This window comes from Marmota monax, unplaced genomic scaffold (assembly GCF_021218885.2).
Source record: "Marmota monax isolate L192 unplaced genomic scaffold, Marmota_monax_Labrador192_F-V1.1 WCK01_AAM20220418_F8-fsc00029, whole genome shotgun sequence".
Lineage (NCBI taxonomy): Eukaryota > Metazoa > Chordata > Mammalia > Rodentia > Sciuridae > Marmota > Marmota monax.
In genome coordinates, this window is record NW_026693024.1 from 7,211,240 (window position 1) to 7,237,632 (window position 26,393).

The 26,393-nt window shown below is 40.7% G+C and overlaps 1 protein-coding gene across 1 annotated transcript in view; it reads right to left on the reverse strand.

The window, feature by feature from the left end:
* Positions 1-26,393, reverse strand: part of F13a1 (coagulation factor XIII A chain) — a 164,088-nt gene that overhangs the window by 99,111 nt on the left and 38,584 nt on the right. The window contains exon 4 of the mRNA XM_046453537.2: positions 14,001-14,252. Within this exon, the coding sequence (XP_046309493.1) occupies positions 14,001-14,252 (252 nt within the window). The remainder of the gene's footprint in view (positions 1-14,000; positions 14,253-26,393) is intronic.

Genomic DNA, 26,393 nt, shown 5'->3' on the forward strand with positions numbered 1-26,393 from the left:
AGAAGCTGCTCACCTGATAGCAACCAGGAAGCAAAAAAGAAATGCAGGAAAGGGCTGGGATCCCAATATCTTTCAAGGACATGCCCACCACTGGGTCTCACCTCCTAAAGTTCCATCAACTCCCAACAGTGCCATAGGCTGGGGACATCTCTCAACTCATAGGTACCTGGGCTCCTTAAGAGAATCACTCACTATAGGTTTACAGGCCTGGGTCAGGAAATATGGGAGCCTCTCCCGAAACATTTCTTCCTGACATAAGACAAGGAAGGGATTCTAGGGTCATGATAAAGGAGTCAGAACCCAACTTAAAGAAACTCGTACTTGCAAAGGATGGAAAAATTCCCATATCCAAAATAATAGTCACTGCAAAGGATTAGAACATGTTAAGCATTTCACCATTTTAATATTTGTAATCACTTAAAAATGCATTGGCAAGTGATGGGAGGGGAGGGGAGGGGAGGGGAAGGGGGGATAGGAAGGGCAGAAGAATAAAATAGACACTCGTATTGCTGTATTATATACATGTCTGTATAACCAATGTGATTCTGCAACCTGTACACTCAGAAAAATGAGAAATTATACCCCATTTGATTCAAATGTATGATATGTCAAGATCATTGTATTGTCATGTGCAACTAATTAAAAAAAAGAAAAGAAAAAATAAATAAAAATGCATTGGTCACCTTTGTAGAGTGCTAGGAACCAACTCTTCATTAGAAAACTGAAAATCGGAGAGGGCATATGAATTTTACCCAAGGTGACCAAGAATGGATGCTAATAAATTCGCAGAAGGAATGGTAGTTAGAATGTCACCATTTCACAATTTCTAATAAAATAACAAACTGAAACCATCCGTCAAAAAGAGAACTTCACAATGGTAAAATGAGACTCATAAAACCTGACCCTATGGATAAATCTGGACATATATGTCTCTTGATTGGGAAGTGCCTGGGAAGCCTATGGTGTCACTTATGAAGAAGTCTTGCTCTCCCCACCTCCCAAATATTTGATGCTGAATCTGATCTGGTCTCTAGATCTAACTGCTTAGCCAAAAATGCCACAGGGGTTAGACAGACATATTTCATGATGCCAGCAGACAAGAATCAGCAAAATTCAGAATAGGTGCAGTTGTACATGAGACATGGCCCAGTTTCAGTGAGTTCATGGTGTATGTGGTGGGGGTTGGGGTGGGCAGATGAAGAAGGTTGCTCTAGAAGAAAGGATTTAAGAGACCTAGCAACCAGGTTTAATTTATAGGCCTTGATTTGAACGAAGAAACTGTAAAAAGTTATTCATTACACACGGGAGAAATCTGATTAAGAACTGGTCATTAAATAATACTAAAGAACGCTTGTTGATTTTATTAGCTGTAATAATTGTACAGTAGCGCATCACTGAATGCAGGAGATGCATTCTAAGAGATGCCTCATTAGCCAATTTCATTATGTACAAGCATCATAAAGTGTATGTACACAAACTAAGATGGCCAAGATGTCAGTATATGGTACAATCTTGAGTGACCACTGTTGTACATGTGATTTGTCATTGATCAAAATGTCATAGTGTGTGCATGACAGTGTATGTATGTGTGTACAGACATATCATAAATGCATGTACAGGTGTAATATATGCACACTTACATAATATTCATGGTCATGCAAACATACACATAACTACGTACATACACAAATGTATATTTTCAAAAAGATATGTGATAAAATACTTAGGGGTAAAGTAACATGAGGACTTGGATTTGCTTGAAAATACTAAAACAAAGTTAAAGGGAAAAGGATAGACAAAGCAAATGTGGTAAAATCCTAATAATTGCTGATTCTGGGAGATCTATAAATAAGTACACATTCTACTGTTTTTCTACTTTTGAGTTTGTTTGGAAATTTTTTGTAATAAATACAAATTTTGCCAAAGAGCATAATCAGAGTAAACGAAAACATCCAAAAAGTTTCTAATTGGGTGAAGATTCAATATTACAAACATAAATTCTACCCAGATTAGTCTACATGGTCAATGTAAACCCACTTTACATTGGCACTCTGAGTGTTTTAGAACTCTGCATTTTAATTCAAAAGTTTATCTGAAGGAAACAATGTGGAAAAATATTTAAAAAGTAAAATGGTAAAAAATGAAGAAAATCTGGGGACTTGCCTAGTGGTAAATTGGGCTTTTGGCCCTGATTTATACATTTCTATATTTATGGCCTTTGCCATGTAACTAGCAGTTCTCCCCCCTTGGTTTGGGCTTACGATGGCTAATGTGGCATTAGTAGAAGTGATAAGTGCAGGGGTTGCATGTACTTGCTAGCTGAGCAGGTGTTTTTATAATCTGCTGTCACCATGAGAAAAACATACCCTGGCAAGCCCTGTGGTCCAAGGATGGTGGTCACCTCTGTAGGTGTGCAGAGAGAAGAGGTAGAGTCTCTCATCTGAATGAAGCAGAGTCAACAGTCAAGCTGTCCTGAGTAGCTCAACTCGAGGTTCCCCAAATAAATGCTTATCACTGTACACTGATTTTCTGGGTTTTTTTTTCAAATTGAGTATTAAGGTGACATGTCCCAGAGAAGAAGAGGTTCAGAAACACAGCCTCAATAAATATATGAAAAGATATTCACTACACTAATAATTATGGATCTACTCACTAAAATAGCTACAAAATAACCATGATTTCTCACCCTGTTGGCAAATATCAAAACAAATGGTAACACCTAATACCAATGAGAGTGTGAAGAAATGGATACTTTATATATTGTGATCCTATTCTAAAGTAGTAAAGACTTTTAAAAGGGCAATTTGGCAGTATCTATGCAAATTTAAAATGTGAATTCCCTTTGACCAAGCAATGGTATTTCTAACTATCTACTTTATTGAAGCACATTTGTAGGAAATGCCTGTAATACTCAATAGAGCAGGGCATGCTATGGTGAAAATGGCTGTAAATGAATGCTTGTAAATAAAGTCTAAATCACTGAAAATCTTGTTTTCAATACAGGGCTAAATCAGTTATTATACAACCATCCTGAGCAGTCATTCAAAATAATATGTATGTATTAATATAAAGAAAACTTTCCAAGACATATTGTATGAGAAATCACAGAGCAACAAGAATAACCAAATCCCATTTGCAGTTAAAAATCCAAACACTACAGGTGTATATATGAACACAGATATGTGACATTGTAGCAAGGTATCTGGAACTTGGGTACAAAGTTGGTTTTTCCTTGGAATTCTCTAGGATTGGAATGTTGGTAAAAGTGGAAATTTCAACTCTACCATATATCTGTCTACATGTGTATATATTTGAAAAGGACAATGTATTTAATTGTCCATTTAAAATGAAAACCATTCAAGAATACACTAAATAGATGGAAATACAACAAAATGCTTATAGGTGGTGCTATACTTGGGATCTTACATGTCCCCCTAAGGCCCATGTGTTAAAGGGTTGGTCCCCGGCATGGTGCTATCGGGTAAAGGGTGGGACCTTTAAGACATGGGGCCTGGTGGAAGGAAGTTAGGTCACAAGGGTGTGCCCTTGAAGGGGACATTGGGTCCTCAGCCTTTTCCTGTCTCTCTGCTTCCTGGCCACCATGAGGTAAACAGTTTTCTCTACCATGGGCTCCCACCATGATATACGGTGCCACCACAGGTCCAAAGCAACAGGGCCCAGGAACCGTGGACTAAAATCTCTAAAATTGATCCAAATAGACCTTTTTTTCTTTTCAAAGTGATGATCTTAGGTATTTTTTTTTAATAGTAATTGAAAGCTGACTGAAACAGTCGGTGCCTCTGAGTTCTTTTTTATGCTTTCATTGTTTCTAATTACTCTTTTATTATTAGAAAGTGTTATTTTAGAAAGTTATTTTAGAAATGCGTTTGCATTTAAGTGAATCAATCTTTTAATAAGAGGTTAACAAGTCCAACTCTTATGGATTCATTTTTCTTGAAAAGCACTAGGGCTATGCTCTTTTTTAAATGAATTTGCTTATAAATATCATCGTATCATCATAACTTTTCCTCCCTCGTTAAGTCTCCCTGGACTTTCTTCAGCACAGGCCAAATTAAACCTTATTCTCTTAGTGTCAGAAGGATGTTGAGGGTAATTCTCATCCTACTGCATGGAGATGGTTGTTTAATCATTATTTATCAAACAAGCTTGTAGCTGGTCTTCACTGTGTGCTAGGAACTTCTGACATGCTGTATAGAAATAAATGACCTCACTTGTGATGTGATGTTCCTATGAGAAGAGTATTATTTTATCCCCACTTTATAGATGAGGGGACTGGGGCAGAGATGAGTTGAGAGACTTTCTTAAGGCCATACTGCTAGTGAGAGGTGAAGCCAGGATTTGATGGTTAGCTGGAACCAGTTTACTGTGTCCCTAGCACCCAGCACAATGGTAGCAACAGTAGCAGGTACATGGTAGGAAACCATCAAATGTTTGCTACCAGAATGAGAGATGGAGATGGTGTCAGGTGCTTAGAGATGGAGAGAGAAGTCCAAGAAAATGAAGGATTTACTTTTGGGCTTTGGGTTATTATTGATGGGAAGTCATAAATTTGCAAAGTATGAATAGGAAGAGGTGTGTGGTTCCATGCTCAGCCACCCCTTTCCTTCCAGCAGCTGAATTAAATCTTAGCTCAAACCGAGCAGGCATAATCATGAATCCTCAACAAGGCAAGGAAGCCAAATGGGAAGCCTCAATTTTAATTTTAAATTTATGTATGATTTTAAAATAAGATTGAAGGTGGAAAGCAGTGCTTTCCTTCCCCTGTTTTTATTCAGATCTGTCACTTTAAAATATAGTTGTCCAGAGCCAGGTGAAAAAAAAATTTTTTTGTGTGTACATCACTACGGAAACTCCAAAAAATAAAAAAGTCCCTGAGTTTGAAAGGCTAACAAAAATAGGAAAACGTTTGCCTCTGGAGATTTTGGTGTTGGCTTTTTTGGAGTTGTTTTTGTTTGTTTTAAAATTCTGGGTTGGTTTCAGGTTAGGTCGTTGCTCCAAGGACAACTGGTTTCCCACTTAGTAAAGTGGAGGATTCCACTAATAGGAAAACACACTAACAACTGAACGTTCTAGAAACCCAACAGTTTGGTCTACTCATGGTAGGTGTGTGTAGGTGCGTGCATGTGTGTGTGTGTGTGTGTGTTTGCTTGTGCACAAGTGTGGGGGGGTCTGGGAACTTCACTTCTCAAACACTTGAGTGGAGAATTTTGGATTAATAATCACAGAACGGAAGTGGAATCACCATGGACCATAACGAATTTTGGTTTCTAAGTAACATTTGGCAAATGACCATCATCACCACAACAAAATTCAAGAGGAAAACAGATTACACAGGGCTCCATCAGAGGGGACACAGGGTCTCCATCCACTTTCCCAGAGCGACCCTTCCACCAGAGCAGACCTTCAAAGTGCCTTGTAAATAACCCCCATTCCAGGGTGACGAACAATTTGCACGAGGCAAGTAGTAAAGAATGATGATCTCATTTATTTTACTGCTCCTCTGGTGGGAATAGTGGGGTAGTTAAAAGAAAGAAAGAAAGAAAGAAAAAGAAAACTGTGAGCTGCAAAATTTTAGGACTGACTCCTAAGGCTGATTTCAGGCACCCTTGGAAATGACCAGTGGCTTCCCCACCTAGAGAAATAAGAATTTGTAACAAACACGTAAAGATGAATGTTGAGCCTATTGATTTTAGTATCTGTAGGGCCTCTTTGGGAGAAGGAGGGCAGTTCACCATGGCCTGGGCTGAGAAATTCCTTTTGCTATTTACATGCTCTTTGAAAGTTAAAGCAAGCCCTGTTTCTGACATCATTAGACTCACCCCTGGCAAACAAGAGCTCTGGGATCAACCTGTGGTGCCAGGGAGGCCATCACGAGGGGCATTTCTGAGAGACTGGCAGCTTACGTCAGCGTTGGGTTCTGTCTCCAATCTTTCACAAGGAATAATGGTTTGGCCTCTTTGAAGGCCAACTGTGGTGTCTTCTAGTGAAGTGGGGAGGGGATGGGGCATCTCTTGGACTTGCCTCCCCTTTGTGTAAAAGCCAGGTATCACCAAAGGAAGAGGGGAGACCTATGCTGGGAGCCTGGAATCACTCCTGGAGGGAGTGGTTTCATCTGCAGAGCAAATGTGACTCCAGGCTGGTGTCACCATCTCCATGGAAATCGGAAGGGGTGGCAACTTCCAGCAGGCTGTGAGTGTTTCAGGCACATCAGGAATAACTTCCTGTCTGCCAGGGATGGGAAACACTGGGGCCCATTAAGAAATGGCATTTCCAGAGTCTAATTGCTTTTTGTTCTGGAAGATTCCAAAGCCACCACTTTCCTGACATGGGGATACTCCAGAGCCCTTGCCTTTGTCCCCAATCAGCTCCAGGGTGTGATGAGTCCACAAATCACAGGCAAGCGGTTCCCCAGCAGCTGAGCACCCCTGCATGCCTTGCAAGCATGTTGCGTGATGTGATAGAGTGTGCCAGACGGAGAAGTTTCTTCGAGGGGTGCTCATTTGGCAGTTTTGCTGGTTAAGGACTTTTTAGTTTAGATATCTTCAGAAGGCAGACTATTATTCATAAAGCAATTCTACAAAGAAAATGTCAGAACTTCTTTACTTAGCACGTATTCTCTAAGGGAGCCTGTGCCCTTGCTGGCATGCTTTAATTTCTTTTCTTTTTTTTTCAGAGGAAAAATTTTTTTTTTTTGATCTTATAGCTATCAACCTGGTTTTCATTTGTTTCTATTTATTTATTTATTTTTAAGTGCAGGGCTTTCCAACATGGACAGATCCTCATAGAATTTGCTCAACTAGCCCTATGCTTCTTATTTCTTTTTCCTGCACAAGGCCAGATATCAATGCCTTTTGTTTAAAAACTAAAAGAGCTTGCTCTGATGGAGTCGGGATACCCAAGTTTATGTACCAGTTTCCTACTTTTCTGTGTGACCTTGAGAAGTTTATGTGACATTACTGAGCCTGATTTCTTTCTTGAAATATGAGCCCACTAATCCACTCCTGGCCTCTTGTAGTGGTGGTTATCAATCTAGTTCTGCAAACATTCATTATGCACCAACTCCATGCTACACATTGTACAAGGCTGAATGAGATAAGGGTTGTGTTTCCCAATACACACAAGCTAGAAGACAAACTATGAGCATGCTTTGAAGAGTATAAAAACTTCCACATAGAATGGTAAGCCACATGAATTAGTAGATGAAGGTGATTCTGCATTAGACCCTTCCAACCCTCCTTCTTCCAGAAGCATCTTATAAAAAGCTTTGTACTTTGATCCAGGGAGTCACATATATGTCTCTTGTAAAGAATATTTACTGTGAGCTCTCTGGAGTCCCTTTAGATGATTACAGTGCCACACTGGATGACACTCACTTGGTAGACAGGAGATGAATGAGCCTCTAAGTGACTCAGCATTCCCTTCTTTTCCATAGAAGATGATATGTTTCAAGACCCTCAGTGGATGCCTGAAACCTTGGAGAGCATCCAACCCCCATCCCCACACTATGTTTTCTTTTTCCTGTGTGTCCTGCAGCATTACCACATAGTACCAGAGTTAGCCTGTCTTTCCATGCTTTATGCCCTGTTACCTCCTTTGCATCATTATTCTTTGTACTTTGGGACCATTATTAAGTAAAATAAAGGTTACTTTAACACAAGCACTACAATACAATGACAGTATATTGATAACTGAGGTACTACTAAGTAATTAAAGGTGGGTAACATATATAGTGTGGATACTCTGCACAAAGTAATGATTCATGATGTCCAGGGCAGCATGGAACTGGTTAGTGTGGAATTTCATCACACTGCCCATAATGGCATGAAACTTAAAACTTATGGAATTGTTTATTTCTGAAATATTCCATCTAGTACTTTTGGACCACAGTTGACCTTGAGAAACTGAAACCTCAGCATTCAAAACTATGGATAAGAGGAGACTACTGTTTAAATCATTTTATTAAACAGAATTCTTGAATAAATAAAGGATTAAAAGTTTTACATAAGCTGTTTTGAAAATTTATTAAAGTTCAGTTAAATAACTGTTTGGTTATTATTGTTCATATGCTTTGTTCTAGAGGCTGGGGAAGGTACACCAATTGTTTTTTCCCTGCTCCCCAACTAGGTCAGAGGCCCCTGTTTTATGTTCTTGTTATGTCCTGACTTATTTTAGTACCTTTTACAATTGTAATTAGATTTTTATGTAGCTCACTTGTAAAATCCTTGTTAGCAGCTCTATTAGGGTAAAAATTGTGCCTGTCTTTTTCACTGCCGTATCCCTAATGCTATATTAAGCCTTGACTCTTAATATTTGTGAATGAATAAGGAACACTGTTGTGCTTTGCATGGATAATTGTGCTGTCAGGGCCATGGGGGAGACACACCATCAATATTTGGATTGATGGATGAGTGACCCCAGTTTGAGGGTATGAATGCTGGTCTGGGCTCAAGGGGCGCCATCAGAGGTCATTCTTCCTCTGAGAATACAAGTCCTGGCAAATTATTCTGTCCTGGAGTCTAATAGACCATATATAATTACAAATCAAAGAGCCTAAGGATGAATTTAATAACAAAATGCAATCTGATCATATTTCTTTAATGTCTGTTAAAAGCATTCAAGATATTGGAAACTTATTTACATTTTTTCACATTGAACAAAATTGATTTCTTTGTTTAAAAGAAAATGTAAACATGACCCTGAATTAAACCAGTTAGAAACACTAGATGCTAACTGGATGTTAGATGCTAACAGAGAAATCTACCTACACATCACCTACAAATATACTCCCCCAAACACGCCATATGTTTTTGACTCTTTTTCAAGATGGCAAGGACTGAGATTTGCCACTAATGTGTGAAGGACAGGGTATGGGGAACACAAAATGTATGAACTTGGAACTACTGAATCAAATGCAGCACATATTTGTTGAACATCTAGTGTGTGCCAGGGACTGTGTTAAATACTAGGAATAAAAAGTTGAAGGAGGTAAATGATGGGGAATGAAGTGGAGGGAACAAGTTGCAAGAGAAGGAAGACCCCACAAAGATAACTGATACCCAACCAAACATAACCGAGGACCCCTCTAGAGAGCTAGACAAAGCCACCGGAAATCCACACCCTGCAGAACTCACTCTAGCAGTAATTCCAGACTAGCAAACGGAAACACTTGACATTTAAAGGGTGAAACACATTCAATAATTCAGAGTTCCCACATGGTCAGAAGAACAAAATGAATTCACAATAAACACCCAACTCACTCCTGCTGCCTTTGTGGCCCCCTCATAGAATGCACCCAAAGCCTGGTTAGCACTATTAACTTAAAGACTATGCGATAATTGTCCCTGCATCCGCTCTGTCCTCACCAGGGTGGTATTGCTATTGATCTCCATTAATGATTTAGTGATTAAGGAGGACAAATTGCCTGCAAAGCAGGCTGAAAGGCCCCCAGGAATGAGCTGAACATTCTCTAAGTGCTGTATGTGCTGGTGTGACTTTCAACCCAGTGTCCGCTGCCACTTGGACCTCACCAGCATCTTGCTCCTCCTGACTCTCTGTTGACAACTTCTGAGAACTGTTCCCCTTTCTTCTTTATATGTTCCACTTGGGCAAAGGCCCTACTCCTCCTTCAAACCACTTTCCAGCTACGCAATGGGGCCCTTGTTATGCATTAGTATACACAAGCAGAAAACATGGTGATTCCTGGGCAGTTGTGTGTTTGGCTGTGTTAGTGGGGATCATCATATAGTCCTTCTCTTTTGGGTTATGCCTTGGGTGCTAGGCTGGAAATGCACACAGACAGTGAAATAAGATGAATTCTTTCTCTCACTTCATAAGTATTCCTTGAGAGATATCAGTGTATATTAAGATAAGGAGATAAAAAGTTTCCTTCTTAAACTGGACTTTTTCTGGAGGGAATTGTCTAAAAGTGTGAAGTCCCCAAAAACATGATTATTGATGGAATCCAAACAACAATATTTAAAAATGAGCCCTTTTGCATTACTCCTGGGAGAGAATCAGAAAGGAGTTTGGAGAATAAGGAACATCATCAATAGGGGGAGAGAGAAGAGGTGGTAAGGTTGAGAGAGATCAGGATTAGGTTGGAGAAGAGGTATTGGATTTTAAGAAGAGTAAATTGTAGTGTCCTGTGTTTTGTCATTATTATTTTGTGATTACTATGTAAACCAACAGTTCTCTAAGTGGGGTTCTAGTAGCCTGAGGAAACTGGTTGGAAATGCAAATTCACAGGCCTGTCCCCTGACCTATTCAATCTAAGTGTGCTGCAAAGGAATCTGTCTTAGCAAATCCTACAGGTGATATGGATGTCCTTTAGCTTTGAGAACCACTGAGAAAATCCTTCCAGTTCTTACAATTATGTCCAACTGCAGTTAAGGTCTAGACATTCGTGGGTATTTTGTGTGATGGTTTGATTGTTGCCAATGACATTGATATTGAAGAAGGGTTGAGTATCTTATTTGGGGTCAGCAGTGGGGTGAAAGAATTTCTAGAGACAGAGATATCCCCAGAGACAGATATAACCCAGGAATTGGCAGAAATATTTAGACTTCCACAGGCCAAAGAATGAATGGGATTGTGTCTATTTTCCCCTGTGTTCTGGAGAGCAGGGAGGCCACCTGTTGTGCTTCTGTAATAAGCTCATCTTCTACTCTGTCTTCTCCATCAAGCCTCCTGAGCTTCCTCTTTGCAGCTTGTTCTCAACAAATGACTTTGCTCTACCCATCGCTGAGAGAAAGAGAATCACAAGCTCCCTGCACTGAATCTAGAGAATCTTTACCCTCTCCTCCTGTGCCCCTTCCTTAAGGAAGGGTGGAGGGGCCACCTCTTCACCCATTCCTGAATGCCATGCATGCCAAGAACTCACTTTTGAAAGCCTTGCTTTTCAATCTTGACCTCAACCATCACCAGAAGAGTTTTTGAAAAGCCCAGAAGCCCAGGCTGTGCCCCAGACCAACTGTCATTATGTCAGCATGGGGCAGGAGGACTGAGGCAGAGGAGGTCTTAAAGCTCTCCAGGTGATACCAACTTGCAGGCTATGAGCCACTGTTCCCCTCTGGGCAGTGAACTCCACCACGATAAAATCACACACTCTCTCTCTCCTGTCTTTAAAACATTCTTCTTTGATCTTCACCTCAACACGGAGGCTGTGCAGAAGGCCTTCTTGAAGGAGGTGGTGATGCCTGCCGTCACTACTTTCTCACTTCCATTTATTCTGTAATCCATGCCCATCTCCCTGGTGTCTGTCCCCTGGCTTCAGTAAAATGGCCCTTTCAAGATTGCCGGTATGCCCATATTTCCACAAAATATGACCACCTTCTTTTCTTATTCAATTCAACCCAACAGCCTCATTTGACATTTAATCACGGTCTTCTTCAATCAGTCCATGTATCTGTTCTGTGGTCTTTGGGTATTCTTGTATCCCACTGACTGCTCCTTCTCAACCTCCTTTGCTGCCTTCTCTGTCTTGACTCTAATTGCCTATAATACCGAGTCGGTTTTGGGTTACACTTGATCTTGATGGTGCCCGTGTTTACACGACTAGCTCAGCCATCTCCTTTGAGTTCTACATTTGCTTATTCATGTCCCTTATTGGCATTTTCACCTGTATGTCCCATAGATGTCACCAAAGTTAACATTTTACAACAATCTCTTAGTTCCATGCCTGCATATTCCCTCCTTTTCCTCCAGTCTTTCTAGCTCTGAAAATGGCACTATCGTCAAATCAGTTGGCCAAACCAGACATCTAAAGTTATTATCAACTCATCTGTCTTTACCTTTCAACTTTAATTCCTCTGTAATTTCTATTCTAAGTCCAAAAGGGACTTCTCACCTCCATGGCCATCACTGTAGTCCAGTCTATCAATCGACCACATTGGTCTTGGACCACAGCTTCCAAATTGGTCTCTTTGATAGAAGTCTCACCTTCCTCCAATTCTTTCTCTGGACAGACATATCAAGGGAGGTCCTTCCACTGTATACAGCATCTTTACTTCTGGGTCTATGCAACTTTCTGAGCAGAAACTTTCTGGAAGCTGCTGACCATGGAGATGATTAAAGGTCAAGGTCAAGGCAGGTTTTTTTTTTTTTTTTCAATCAGGGATTGAACCTAGGGAAAATACAATTTTCTTGGAAAAGGTTGCTTCTTACATACTCCTCCACCTTAGTCTCTTCTCATCTTTGCCAATTCCTTTCCTGGACTCCTGAATGCTGGTGTTTCCAAGGGCTTGATACCATCTCTCAGTTCTTCCTTTATCTATGTTTCCTTGCTAGATGCAGATAACTCCCCAATACACTGTCTGTTTCTTCTCCCCAGATTCACATAATTCGACTGCCCGTCTGTGTCATTAGCACCAATCATTTGCAAAATGCTTTGTACCTGGTTCCTGTCATTAATAAAAATAGAAATTCACCTTTGAACTTCACATGGTCCAGTTAATATACATAGTTAGTATCAACTTTGAATATCAGTCTTATAGATAGACTGGAGTGCTGGGTAGCAGATGAGGAGGGTGGGTGAACAGGGGGAATAGGATTAGCTCAATGCCATCTTCTAACACTACCAGACCAGCTCATTCAAAGGTCAGTAGCATTGGATTTATGTTCTACATGAGTAGAAAACATTTTTGTCCACTAATCTATACCTAATTCAGATGAACTCTGATACAAATGAAGCTTTCTTAAACAAGGAGAATATCATGCTTAGTGAAATAAGCCAATCCCCCCAAACCAAAGGCTGAATGTTCTGATATGTGGAAGCTAAACCTAGAACAAGGGAAGTTGTGGAAGGGGATAATAGAGGTCCATTGGATTAGACAGAGGGGAACTAAGGGAAGAGAGGTGGGAGGGGAATAGGATGGACAGTAGAATGAATCAGACATAACTTTCCCAGCCTTGTATTTGAATACACGACCAGGGTTATTCCACATTATGTAGAACCACAAGAATGGGATCCTAATTAGAATAAGTTATGCTCCATGTATGTATATTTGCCAAAATACATTCTATTGTCATTTATATCTTAAAGGAACAAATAAAATTATTTTTTCTAAAAAAATCAACAATAATATTACTTCTTTTTGGAAAATATTGGAGCCCAATGCATATAAGGTAGGATGATATAAAAAGTCTCCTGCTCTCAGTTTTTATGCTTCATTTCCTTGTTGCTGAGGATTTAAAAGTAGACCCTCCCCTTCATGGGGCATTTGCCTCTGTCAGCTCCACAGGAAGCATGGGAACAGCAGAGGACGCACGGGAGGGCAGAGATGGGGTAGGGGAGAGTATCCTGGGTGTGACATGGTTTTTAAATTGAATTGATAGAGAACTTGCTGAATTTGACTGAGTTTATTTGAATGTAACTAGGTTAAGCTTCTGCAGTAGATAGACAGGAAGAATCAAAATAGCATTAGAGACCGAGTAGAAGTGTATTAAAATACAACTATGTGTTTGTACCTACAAGGTACAGATTTGCAAAATGTGTACCCACCAGGCATCTAAACAAGTTTGTGTGATGGTCTAGGCTTTCTGTTGTTGAATTAGGGAGATGAAGAAGTTAATTCCACTATGGACATGGTTGACTTTCATTCTGTGTTTTGAAGACAAAGTCATGGATTCTTCTAGTTTTGAAAGTCAAATTGAATAAGCCATTGAGTTTACAGAAATAGCATACAGCAGCCTTGTATGTTGTATCATCAACATATAGTTCCACAACTAACTCCCAACATTAAGCAATCTTCAATTAATTCTTAGAATAAATGTGTTAGCAGCAATACCTTTCCATATACAGCTTTAATTCTCACAAACACGGAGAACAAATTTAGTATCTTTCTCTTTTAATCATGAACAACAGTGTATGTAGGAAAGGGTCACATCCTCTAGAATAATCCTACTAAGTCTCCAAAGACGATGTATTGGAAATAGGTGACTTTTTTTTTTTTTAATGAGAAAAAGAAACCTTTGCCCCTTACCTTCGCACCAAGGATTGAAGAGAATATACGTGTCTGTCTCCGGGTTTCGGCGAGTTCGGAGTATGCCATAGGGGGTCCAGATAGCCACGTACATGCGGAATTTACCCACGATGCACTCGGGGGAGGACTGGATGGACAGCCGGACAGACCTGTCCTCGCTCATGATGACCTTGGCCCCCCACTTTCCCTTCTGCAGCTCTGGCACGACGGGCACTGGGATGTACGTCCCCTTGTTCTCCTGAGGGTAGCGACCTGTGAGAAGGAGCAGGAGGACCTGTGTGAGTGTGGAGCAGAGTTCACAAACCATTTTTGTTCTCACTCTGGGGTCCAAAGGGGGAAATACTCCATTAGGGCTTGAAATCCTAAAGCTTGGGCTTGAATTTCATTTTTTCTATCAACAAGCTTGGAGCTGGGGACCTACAAGAAACTGAGGCTTGTGATCAAGTTAGAAAGATTTCAGACCAAGTTGCTCAGAGTCAGAGGAATGAGTCTATTGAAGGGTCAGGCAAAGGGAAATGGACCTTCTCAAGTGAGAGACTGGGTCCTCTTGGAGAGGAGAGGGACAATGTGCCTGTCTTACACTCCAGTTTTATTGGGGATCCCAAAGAAGTTTCCAGAGAGTCTTGCCCAAGTCCACCTCTTGACTTTTGACTGACAACAAGATGACATCAGACTTTCAAGTCCCACTGCCATGGCAATTCTGTGTCACCTTGGCCCATGCCAACCAGTTCTATTTGGATTCTTAACCATACATTCTTACAGATTTTATGATTAGGAAGAGCTATCCTGATCTCTCAGAGTTTCAGGATCTGGTCATGAAAGTCTCCTATGTTCCTCCCCTCGACATTATCTTGGACCTGGATTTCTCCTGAAGTTAACAGGTAGTTTGCTGAGGAATGTGACATATCCTGTCCACTTAGGCAGGGCTGCAGGTAAATTGCTTCTTGGAAAAGAAAGCATGTGGGGATCAGCCCAGTGAGCCCATTTTATAGAATTCTTCTCTTAACCTTGTATTCTCCCCCATCCTCATCTGTCTGACCCCTAACAATAATAGTTTTCTTAATTTCTTTGAAGTTCAGATTTATTTTATTTACAAAAGGACAAAAAGACTTAAAGAGATTCCTTTTGGTGTCTTAGTCAATTTTCTGTTGCTTAATAATACAATACCACAGACTAGCTCACTTATAAAGAAAAGAGGTTTAGTGTGGCTCAGTGTTCTGGTTTAAGGTCAAGGGCCTTCTAACTGGCAGAGACCTGACACAGCTCAGAAACCATGTGGCGAGACACAAACCCTTCATGTGTCCTGGTCTCTCTTTCCCTTCTTATAAAGTCACCAGTATTCCATCATGGGGACCTCAACCTTCATGATCTTCTCTAATCCTAATTCCTACCCAGAGGCTCCACCTCTAAGCACGTAGTCAGATTAGGTTTCCACCCTTTAATATCTCACAATGGGGATTAAATTTTACCTGAGTTTTGGAGGGGAAGGGGTCAAATTCTACTCAAACTATCACAGTGGTCAGAGAGTGAATTCAAACTCGTAGAAACACCAATTTGGATGCAAAATCAAAAGTTATAGGGGACTTTGGGATTATCAGTTCCCTAAAATTTTACCTTCTAAAAAGTTGCAATTGTCTATTAGATAGAAGTACTATTAATACACAATTCTACTTTGGGGGCTCATAAAGCAAATTACTTTTGTTGATTCTGAGTACAATTTCTTTGATATGATATTTCCTATAATAGGAATATGCTGGTAGGGCATCCAAATATAATCATCTTTACACTTATTTTTATATACTGGTTTCCAATCCCATTAATGATTTAGGCTTACGTCATGGGCAATGGTTAAGATTTCAGACTTCTGGTAAATGACCTGGGTTTCAATCTTGGCTTGACTACATCTTACCCTTGCAACTTCTGGAAAATTAATTGACCATTATAAACCCCCACTTTCTTCTCTTTGTGTTCATCAGTAAATAAGGACAATAATACTACCCATCCCATAGAAAGGCAAAATAATAGAACAATGTGAATGCTTTGCATATAATTTCTCAAACACAACAAGCACTTGTTATTTCAATAAAAGATTAAGCATCAGGTCATTTCACCATATTTCCAGGCTCATCATGTTTTATATATAAGCTATCTCAAGGTAAATGTTATTTTTCTTTATTACCACCATTTTGGGATTCTTTTTTTCATGGTCTTAATCTTTTTTTTAAAGAAAGGCTTTTAAAACAATTTATTTTAGTTGTCAATGGACCTCTATTTTATTTATTTATACATGGTACTGAGAGTACTAGGCAAGTGCCCTATGACTGTGCCCTATGACTGTGCTACAACCCAGCCCTCGTGGTCTTAATCTTAAAGCTAAATTTTATCAGTAGTTTTCTGAACTGTGTCTACAAAGTCAACATAACAGCATTATTTGACTCATTAACTTATGGTTTCATTTACAGTCTAATTTGCAGGAATGATCAAATCCATTTGCTACTTTAAACTGCAGCAAATCTTTCATTAATACACCTTTTCAAAATATAATAGATTCATTCCCCTTGAAAAGAGATACAAATAAGATAAGTCTGCAAATTATTTTGGTTGTAAGCAGAAACTTCAAGAGCAAAACTTACTCACTTCAATAGTGCTACATAAAACCTACAAAGCATTCCACAAATAAATAACATTTCATTTTAGTCTCTTTCATTATGGAGGTCTTTAAAAGATCCTTTGGTAGGCATATTGTCACAGGGAAAGCATTCTTAGGAGGACGTGGTCCTCTAAGTTACTACAGTGCAATTCTATAAGCCTGCTTCATTTTAATGAAAATAATGATTTATACAGTGCAAACCAGGGAGAAACATGATAACCCCAGTGCTTTGCTATGTGTTAGGGGTATCGGTTAATCACCATTCAGAATGAATATCATATATACCCATCATAAATCTGATGAAGACTTAATCATGATTTTTTGCCACGGTGCCACAGGGGCCAAGTAGGGCTCTTGGGGATAAATAGGACTCAGCCTCCAGAAGTCCCTGCATAAACCCACAGGCCAGAGCATGTTTATTCCAAGGGCAACTGTGTCCACCCTTTTCCTGTTTAGCCTTTCTCTTTGTGTTTGCTAGACTCAGAGATGTGGTTGATCTTTTCCCCAGAGAGCTTGTAGCTCCCTGGAGCCTCACCCCTCCCCCCTCTACCCCCCACCCCGCGTTGAAGTGTAGACAGTACAGGCAATCTTGTCAGATCAATGGGACCCATAATTCAATTATTGCAGTGCTCCCAGCAGCTGATGCCACTACATACTGGTTTGGGTTTGGAGTGCACGGTATTAAAAAAAAAAAATGTCACAAGTTGAATGATAATCAACTTTAAAATATAAAATCTAGTAATGACAGACAGATTTAAAAAAAATACGAAATTAAAGGGGTTTAAAACTACCTTTGAGAATAGCAAAGAACTAGAAGACTGTATCTGAAAATACTCTTTGTACTTGAGATGTGCTCAAACCTGAGCTGCTTCTTCATCCTAACATTCACGTTGGGTGAGAATATTGAAAGAACTGACACAATCACTGGTTTCTTGTACAGTTTGATTATCCTTTATCTTTAATGCTTCTGACAAGTTTTTTTTTGTTGTTGTTAATTTTGCATATACACAAAGATATATCAGAGATAGGACCAAGTCTAGCATGAAACTCATTTATGTTTTCTACCTACTGTATATATATAGACTGAAGGTAATTCTATACAATATTCAAAAGATTTTTTTGCATGCAACAAAGTTTCGTGGTGTAAAATTTTCTATGTGTGGTGTCATGAAAGATCTTAAATAGGTTTGGAGAATTTTGGATTTTTTGGAGCACTTTGGATTTTGGAATTTTATGTTAAAGTTAAACTCCATATATGTTACAATATGTCAAAATACATCCTACTATCATGTAAAACTAATAAGAACAAGTTAAAAAATATAAAAAAAGATGCTCAGCCTATATTACATGTCGAAGTATGACTTAAAAGACACACTAAATTTCACCTATAAAACCCAAATTATGCCAAAATATTTTTTAAAAGAACCCAAAACACAGGAAAACAAAAAGAGTCGTGTCTACTCTTACTGGCATTGAATCCAGTTATAACACCACTAAAAGACTAGCTTGAACATTTTTCATTTATGTAGCAATATTTTCTATTATGTGCTAGACATCATTCTAAGTTCTAAGGATATAACACAAGCAAAACAGACCAACAATCCCATGAGAACTTCTAGTCCAGAGAGAGAGAGAGAGAGAGAGAGAAGAAAACAATGCTTGTGGTGTTTATTATGTCCCTGTCTCCTCTGTATTCCTTACAACAAACTATGAGAAGGATTCAATTTTCACCATCCTAATTTGACAAATCAGGAAACCAAGACAAGGAATTATTAAAAAAAAAGTTGTTCCAGATGATGCAGTTGGTATACAGTGGAGCTCACAATGAAACACAGACTGTCTGGCTTGAGGGTCTGGGAGTCTAAATACTAAGCTCTATGAAAGTCATTTGTGTTGAAAATGCTTTGGAGTTGGTGAGAACCATGTCAAATTCTGGCTCCACAGTTAACTCTTAGTGCAATTTGGGGCAGATCACTTAATTGTCTGAACTTCTTATTCCTTGATGGTTTGCAGTCTACTTCTGGAAAAGGAAAGACAAGACAAACTTCATGACGAAAGCTTTGCGTCTGGTCTGCAGCAGGTGCTGATTAGGAACATCTAGAGTTTGTGTTTTAGAGTCAGCAGTTACTGGACAGCACAGGTAGGAGGAAGAAAAGTGATGTTTTCCGCTCTGGCTCTGAGACTGAAGAAATGTGTGTCTCTGGGGAAACTGGTCACTCTTGTTGAGACAAGGATTGTGACCAGTAGGAAAGCAATTTTCAAGCCTCTAACACTAGACATGACATTGGTCAAAGCATTCTTCCTCTGTCAACTAAAACTTCATCCATTCTGTAAGATGGAAATGGTGATAATCGTGATGGGAGGCACCTACTACAGGGACATTGTTGTTCCTTCCCCATTTCTTTTAGACTTTCTGATTCCTCTCACTCATTTTCTCTGCAACAGCAATGGGAAGCCAGGATGGGTGCGTTGACTATCAATAGACTGGAGAACAAAATCTACTTTAAAAGGCCAGTTTATCACAGATTTAAAAATCTTGGGTTAAGCTGGGCGTGGTCACACATGCCTGTAAATCCAGCAACTCAGGAGGCTGAGGTGGGAGTATTACAAGTTCAAGGCCAGCCTCAGCAACTCAGTGAGGCCCTAAGCAACTTAGTGATACCCTGTCTCAAAATAAAAAAAGAAATAAAAAGGGTTAGGCATGTGGCTCAGTGATAGAGTCCCTGGGTTAAATCCCCAAGACCCTCCCCCAATAAATAAATGAATGAATAAATAAATAAATACATAAAATCTTGAGTTACTGATTTCTATGTTAGAAGAAAAAAGAAAAGAACAACAACAACAAAAAGAATGAATGAAAGAAAGAAAAAGAGAGAAAGAGAATTTAATAAGGTAATGTATTTTACTGTTATCTAAATAAGGCTTAGTTATTCCAGAACCATCATGGAAGAGTCACCTGGAACCTGCCATCCATTTGTAATTTCTATTTTTTGAGTCATCCATGATCATCTTAACCACCAGTCATTCCTTTGAGGAGAGCTCAGCAAACTATGACCCAGAGACCATTTTCTAGCTTGCTGCCTATTTGTACAAATAAAGTTTTTTTTTCCAATAAATTTCCTTTTATTATTTTTATCCAAGTTAATAAAGAGTTTTTTTGTGAATTTCTTTTTTTTATTTTTTTAAAAAAATAAATGACCGCAGAATGCATTACAATTCTTATTAACAAGGATGGTGGAATGTGATAGACATCATTATCCAAAGTACATGTATGAAGACACGAATTGGTGTCAACATACTTTATATACAACCAGAGATATTAAAATTTGTGCTGTATATGTGTAACAAACACAGTTTTATTAGAACACAGTTAATTCATTTGTTTGCGTATTATTGTGTTACAACAGCAGAGTCAAGTAATTGTGACAGAGGACATATGGTCTGCAATGCCTAAAATATTTACTATCTGAACCTTACAGTGAAAGTTTTTCCACCTATGCCTTAGAGGATATTATATTTTATTTATTTAAAGGATAATTTATTATAGATACCAACTGTCTAAAACCTGGGCTTAAAAAGAAAATATCAAAATCTATTTTTTCTTTCTAAAGAGAATATATTACCAAGCTAATAACAAAGACCTGCACCATTATTAAGACAGCATTTAGGGTTCTTACAGTCTGCTGGTTAAATTCCTCACAATCTCAGAGACTTCTAAGGAGGAATCCTTATTGATTTTACTACTCACAGCTAAAATGCTCAACCCCGAGACCCTAAAAATTCTTGTTAGTGCTGAGATTAACGAGAATGGAGGGTCCCTTCCTGAGGTCCCTATGCAAACTCAGTGGGGGCAATTTTATAGATGGAAAACTGAGGCTCAGCAAGGGTGTCATAGGCATGGTGTCACATAATTGGGCAGAGGTAGAGACAGGGATTGGACCACAGTCTGCCTTCATGGGGTCAGGTGGAGGATACGGGAAGGAAATAGAGAAGACACAGGAAGCCACCCAAAGAAAAAAGCTATAAATCTGAAGAAGTATAAGACAAAGGACAGTGAGAAGATTCTCAGTGGGGTGAATGGACGTCTGAGTCAGAAGTATGGCAGTGGTAAGTGTCTGGACAACGAGAAAATGGATCTGCAGAGGACAACTTGTGTGAGGGTCTCCAGGCCAAGGCAGATGCGAATTGGAAATTTCTAAAGTAATGTCAGTCACTGAAGGAGGACAGAGGGAGAAGGTTGAGCCGCCCTGTCACTATGGTGGGACCATGGGGCCATGATCAGTATATGGAAGCAAATCCAGGATAACTCTAGGAATTCCAAAAGGAGAGGAAAAAAAAAGAACCTGTATTTGCAGGACTTTTTTATATTCACTGCTTGGAAAAGCTGATTATTAATGTGAGATCTGACACGTCAATAGCACCTCGGGGTCTTGTTGGGGGATCCATTACACCACGTTTAATTCTGAGTGTAATGATTTCAGGGCCGTCAGGCACTGGGAAAGAATTTTCCATGATTGAGTTGTGAGTGAGGAAGTTGTGACAGAGTAGTATTTCATTTCACTTAAACAGCCCTTCTCACCCCCCAGGAGCTAGCATGTTTTCGAGATCACGATCAGGCCTCACTTGGAACTCTCATCCGTCAACATCCATGGCTGCCCATAACCTAATCTGGGCCCCATCAGAATGTGGAGCAAGGGCCCTCCACAGGCAACCTAGGGTATGTGTTGGCTAAAAGTGAATAATGCCTGGAGAAGCCTTTCTTTTTTTTCCCCCCTCAAATTGTACAACTTTGGTATTAAAAGAAAAATCAGAGCAAGAAAAAGAGAAGCAGAAAATATAATGTCCCAGAAAGGATTCTCACTCTTTTTCTATTGTCTTTGCAACTGGGCTCCTACGAAAAGAGATGGTAATTACCAACTGCGTTATTTCACACTTATTTACAATTGCTGCCATCTCCTCAAGTGATCTAGAGGTCAACATATGCTCTTAGTGCAAATGCGGATTTAATTTGTAAACTAGTTTTGAGGCCAGAAGACTACCTTTTGAAGGCAAATTTTGCTTGAACCATACACCTGTATTTGGATGCCTCTTTGTCCCTTTAGTGAGAGATTCACTCTACTGGCATTTAAATCTGAGGATAGAGATGGTGTCCACCTTAATCTCCCCAACCTGGTACTGGAGGAAGAGGATAAGAATATTTAATTTTATAAGATGTTGTTCTTTTCCAATTGTGGTTAGCTGGGCTTGAGACTTGTGGAGACTTCTTCATATTAGGGTCATTCAAGGGGTAGATAAGAGAGACCTATATCTACAGCCCAAATATCTATGTAACCTTGGGGTATTTACTTTCAACCATTTACTTCACAGTCTAGAGACCCCCTACCTGGAAAGTTCTGAGTAGGTAGAACCCACTGGAGGAATTTATTATTTTTTAAATGAATTATTTTGACACTTTGGACTTACTTATGTTAAAAACACACCTGTCAATCACTGGTTCCTGCAAGAAAGAAGTCAGTAACTCAGGACACACACATTTGTTCCATCTCTCAGGCATGTCACCTGTAAGTCTGTTCTGATATGTTACACTTGATAATAGTAAAATTTTGGCCACATAAATCTTAATTAATTAACAGAAAAGGCCAAGCAAAAACTTCTCTCCTTAGTTATTCCTCGAATAATTTCCCTATTAAACTGATCTAAATACCTATTCTTATACATCTGTACAGGTCTCATAGAACGTCATGTTTCTTTGCACCGAGTAGATGCTCAATAAATGTCAGCTGAGCTCTGTAAATGTCAAGCCCCATTAAGAACATCACAGAGACCTTAGCACCTTTGGGTTGAGATGCCTGCACAGCAAACCAATGGTCCGTTCCAAACCCTTCACCAGAAACAAAAATTCCTCACTCTCAACTTTTTTCCCCAGGGTTTCTTTTCCATTCGTACGTAAACATGTTCTGAGCTGAGCTCTGATCCTAATGGCAGATGCCCTTTAATAGAGCATCCTCGTAAGTGCATCGTCTCCAAGGAACACAGGGATAAATCATGTCTCCAGATGGAAAGGTAAATTTCACGATGTTAATTCATTTTTCCGCTTGATGCGTTTGTTTTTCCCAAGATGCACCTAGCGTGTTCAAAATAATCAATCTATTTCCAAACGGGCCCTTCAAGTACCACGGTGACAGTGTGATGCATGCCACAGGGCTGGAAGCATGAGCACAGTAGCCTCGTAAAGGCAAGTGGGCTGTGTTGTAACAAAAATTCTTAGGAGGGGATGGGGTGTGGTGGGGACCAGGACTGAATATGTCTCTGGGAAGCTTTTAGAAACACCAGATTGCCAACTATAAAAACAAAACAACACCCTAGAAAAGAAGCTACTAGAAATACCCAGAAGTCATTGATGATAACAACTAAGAGAAACACAAATGTCCCAAAACAAGTCATCTCATTAAGGCTCAGGAACCCGCCCCTCCCATTCCACACCATCCTATTGGGAAATTGTGTATATATATATATATATATATTCCCTGATGTTTCCTAAAGGAAGAAGGCTTCCTGGCTGTTTATTCTGGCTCCAGAAAACTGGGGAAGGATGAGGAAGCTTCTTGAGGAGAGGGATTGGGTTTTGCTTCGTTTTGTACACCCAGTGGCTTGGATGATGCTTGGAACATAGTAGGTGGTCAATAAATGTTTGGTAAGTTGAAGCTAAGAACTCCTATTTGATTAGCATGTATTAATTATGCATATGAATGGGATTCTATGTGGTATTCCCATACATGCACACAACATGTGTGGACAACATCCATCCACCTTCTTTCATCCTTGCCTGCCCCCACCAGCTACCCCTAGAACCCTTCCCATTCTCTAGTAATCACTATGCTAATTTCAGGCTGATTTTTTAATTCTTTTTTAAAAATTTCAAATATGAAAGAGAACAAGCAGAACTTGTTTTTCTGTGTCCGGCAGTTTTGCTTAACCTTATGTCCTCCAACTCCATCCATTTTGCTATACCTGACAGCATTTTATTCTTTTTTATGGCTGAATAATACTCCATTGCTTTCATGTTCTGTTTTTTCCTGTGTCTATTCATCCGTTGATGGGCACCTACACTAATTCCATATCTTAGAAGCCAAATACTGTTTAAAGTGCTTTGCCTAGTTTAATTTATTTTGCTTTTCTTTCAATGTTTCCTAAGTCAGTCAAAACTTTTTTTTTTTTTTTAAGTAATGTGTAATTTTGTAAAATATGTGTGGAGCCAGCACAGAAAAAAAAAATGACAAAGCTACCCCTTGATGCAGATCATTTGATTCCCAGCTTAAAACACAATCCAGCCAGCTGACCAAGGCAATGATCTGGATTTGGGAAAACCCTGGCCCAGGAGAGAAGGAAAGGGCATGAGATGGAATCCAGAGGAGAATGTCTTCCTAAGAACCTCTCATCCCTGTGAAGTTAGACCGCGGCGCTCCTTCAACAAAACACACATTTAAAATGCGCGCGCACTGCGCCAGGCTTTGGCTGGGACTGCCAGCCTCAAGGAACACCACGGAGACCCTGAAGAGGAAGAGGGTGCTGGTGTCTGTGGAAGGCTGAGAAACCTCATCAGAGAAATAGTTATGGGACATCATCCTAGAGGAGGAGAAAGTGGGGACAAGGTGGGGACAAGGTGACACCGTGGTCATAAAGGAAATACAGAGCAACTGGGGGTACCTGTGGCAGGAGAAGTGGCCCACGGGGGCAGGTAAGAGCCACAGGGACCTTGACCCCTTGCAAAGGGGTTTGGGCTGTGTCCTTGGGAGAGCTGGAAATGGGGCTCCTCAGAGCATTGAGAAGCCTTCAGCGGCCCAATGAGATTGCATCCAGTCTGCAGGGTGGAAATGGAGGGGCTGGGAGGGGGCCAGGACAGGGTCAGAGGGCTGTTGGCTGCACGGTGGGGGGGGTGGGGGGGTGGGGGGGTGGCAAAGTCCTCTTTATGGTAATCACAGCCAGCCCTGGAGGGGAGGGGAGGAGGAGGGGAGGGGAGGGGAGGGGGAGGGGAGGAGGGGGGAGGGGAGGGGGAGGGGAGGAGGGGGGAGGGGAGGGGGAGGGGAGGAGAGGGGGAGGGGAGGGGAGGGGAGCAAGAAGCAGCAGCAGTGGCTGGAGCTTGGTCAGGTAGAGATGTTGGTACTGAGGCAGCGGACCCAGCCAGGTCACCCTAGCTCACCGCCTCACCAAAGGTTTTTAGAGTGTCTGCACCGTGCTAGGCACTCTCGCAAGTGTTGGATTTACAGCCACAAACAAAACAGTTATCCCCCCCCACACACACACACCCCGATTTCTAAAATCAGTGACTGGGCTTCAAGGCAGGATGAGTCTGCTGTATGCAGAGGAGGCGGCTCCAAACATTGGGCCCTGGAGTGTCAACAGCAATGCAAATGGACTCGGTGGAAAGCCGGTTTCCTGAACATTCCCCCAGGTGCACACATGGTGCCTCATCTGAGAGAAAATGGAATATTTTTTTGTCTTTAAGAAAAAAAAAATCAGTAGAGAAGCTCCATAATTTAGACAAAGTCGATGGATTCCAGAAGGTGACACTCAGTGTCCGCTTGCTCAGGTCACTGATCCTTTCTCAGGGAATGGGAAGGACCAGAGTCAGACAGCTGGAATCTGAGTTCCCTGATGTTGGGCGGGCAGAGCGATGGCCGCTGGAGCTCAGACACTGTGCCTGTCTGCTGGCTGCTCCCCGGGGGCTGCCTGCACTCCCAGAATCCTCCACTCAGTTCCTGGGGAAGCCACATTCCCAGGCTCCTTTCCCCTCTGGATCCAGGCAGGTCTGGCCCGTGGGAGGCGCTGGAATCCAGGAAGGGCCTGCAGCAGGGCATGTCTCTCTGATCATTGAGAAAGCTGAGTCTCAACCAGCGGTCACCACCAGATGGCCCTGCTCTGTGGTGCCCACTCCTGCTGATGGCTTCTGGGGGCAGATTCCTCCTGTTACTAGTTCCTGGACAGCCTCAAAGTGTCACCCCATTGTGTTCTTGAGTTCTTCTCTGACCTGCTGTCTGTTGATGAAACTTCTGCTGCCTATACAATCTGGAGCATTCTCTATTTCATACTCTGGACCCCCCCACCACCCCCACCATTGGATTAATGCCGCACCCTGGCTGTAAGTAGTCCTGTCCATTTCCCATATGGGGAAGCTGAGGTTTCAAGAACTTCAATAACTAACTCCAGGCTACCAGATTTTAGGACAGTAATTTGAACCAGAGCTGTGATTTGGGGAAGCTTAGGCTTGGTTCAGTCTATTTTCCAACTATAAAAGAGCCATTATAAAAGGTGATTATTAGTGTATGTGAAGGTTATTTCACGAAGCAAAGTATTATTATTGTCATGGCATTTGGTGGTCACATGGGCAAAGAAATTACTATTTCTGAGCATCACCATGTGGGTGATAAAGAAGGGGGGGCTGCTGATTTGGTATGAATCAGGGTTTTATTCAGTAAACAGTTTATTTATTGAGCATCCTGTCACTGTTCCAGGCACTAGTACGGTGGGATCAACACAGGAAAGTTCACAGAGTGTGCCCTTTAGTAGGAGTGAAGAGATGATGTAGAAATAAAGGTATGCTATGTCCAAAGGACGTAAGCACCATGGGAAAAAATGAATAGAGAAGCTTACAAGGACATAGAGTAATGGGGGTGGCATGCTAATGTGGGTAGAACAGGGCATTTGAGCATCAGTATGAGAAAAGTGAAGAACTGAGCCGTGCA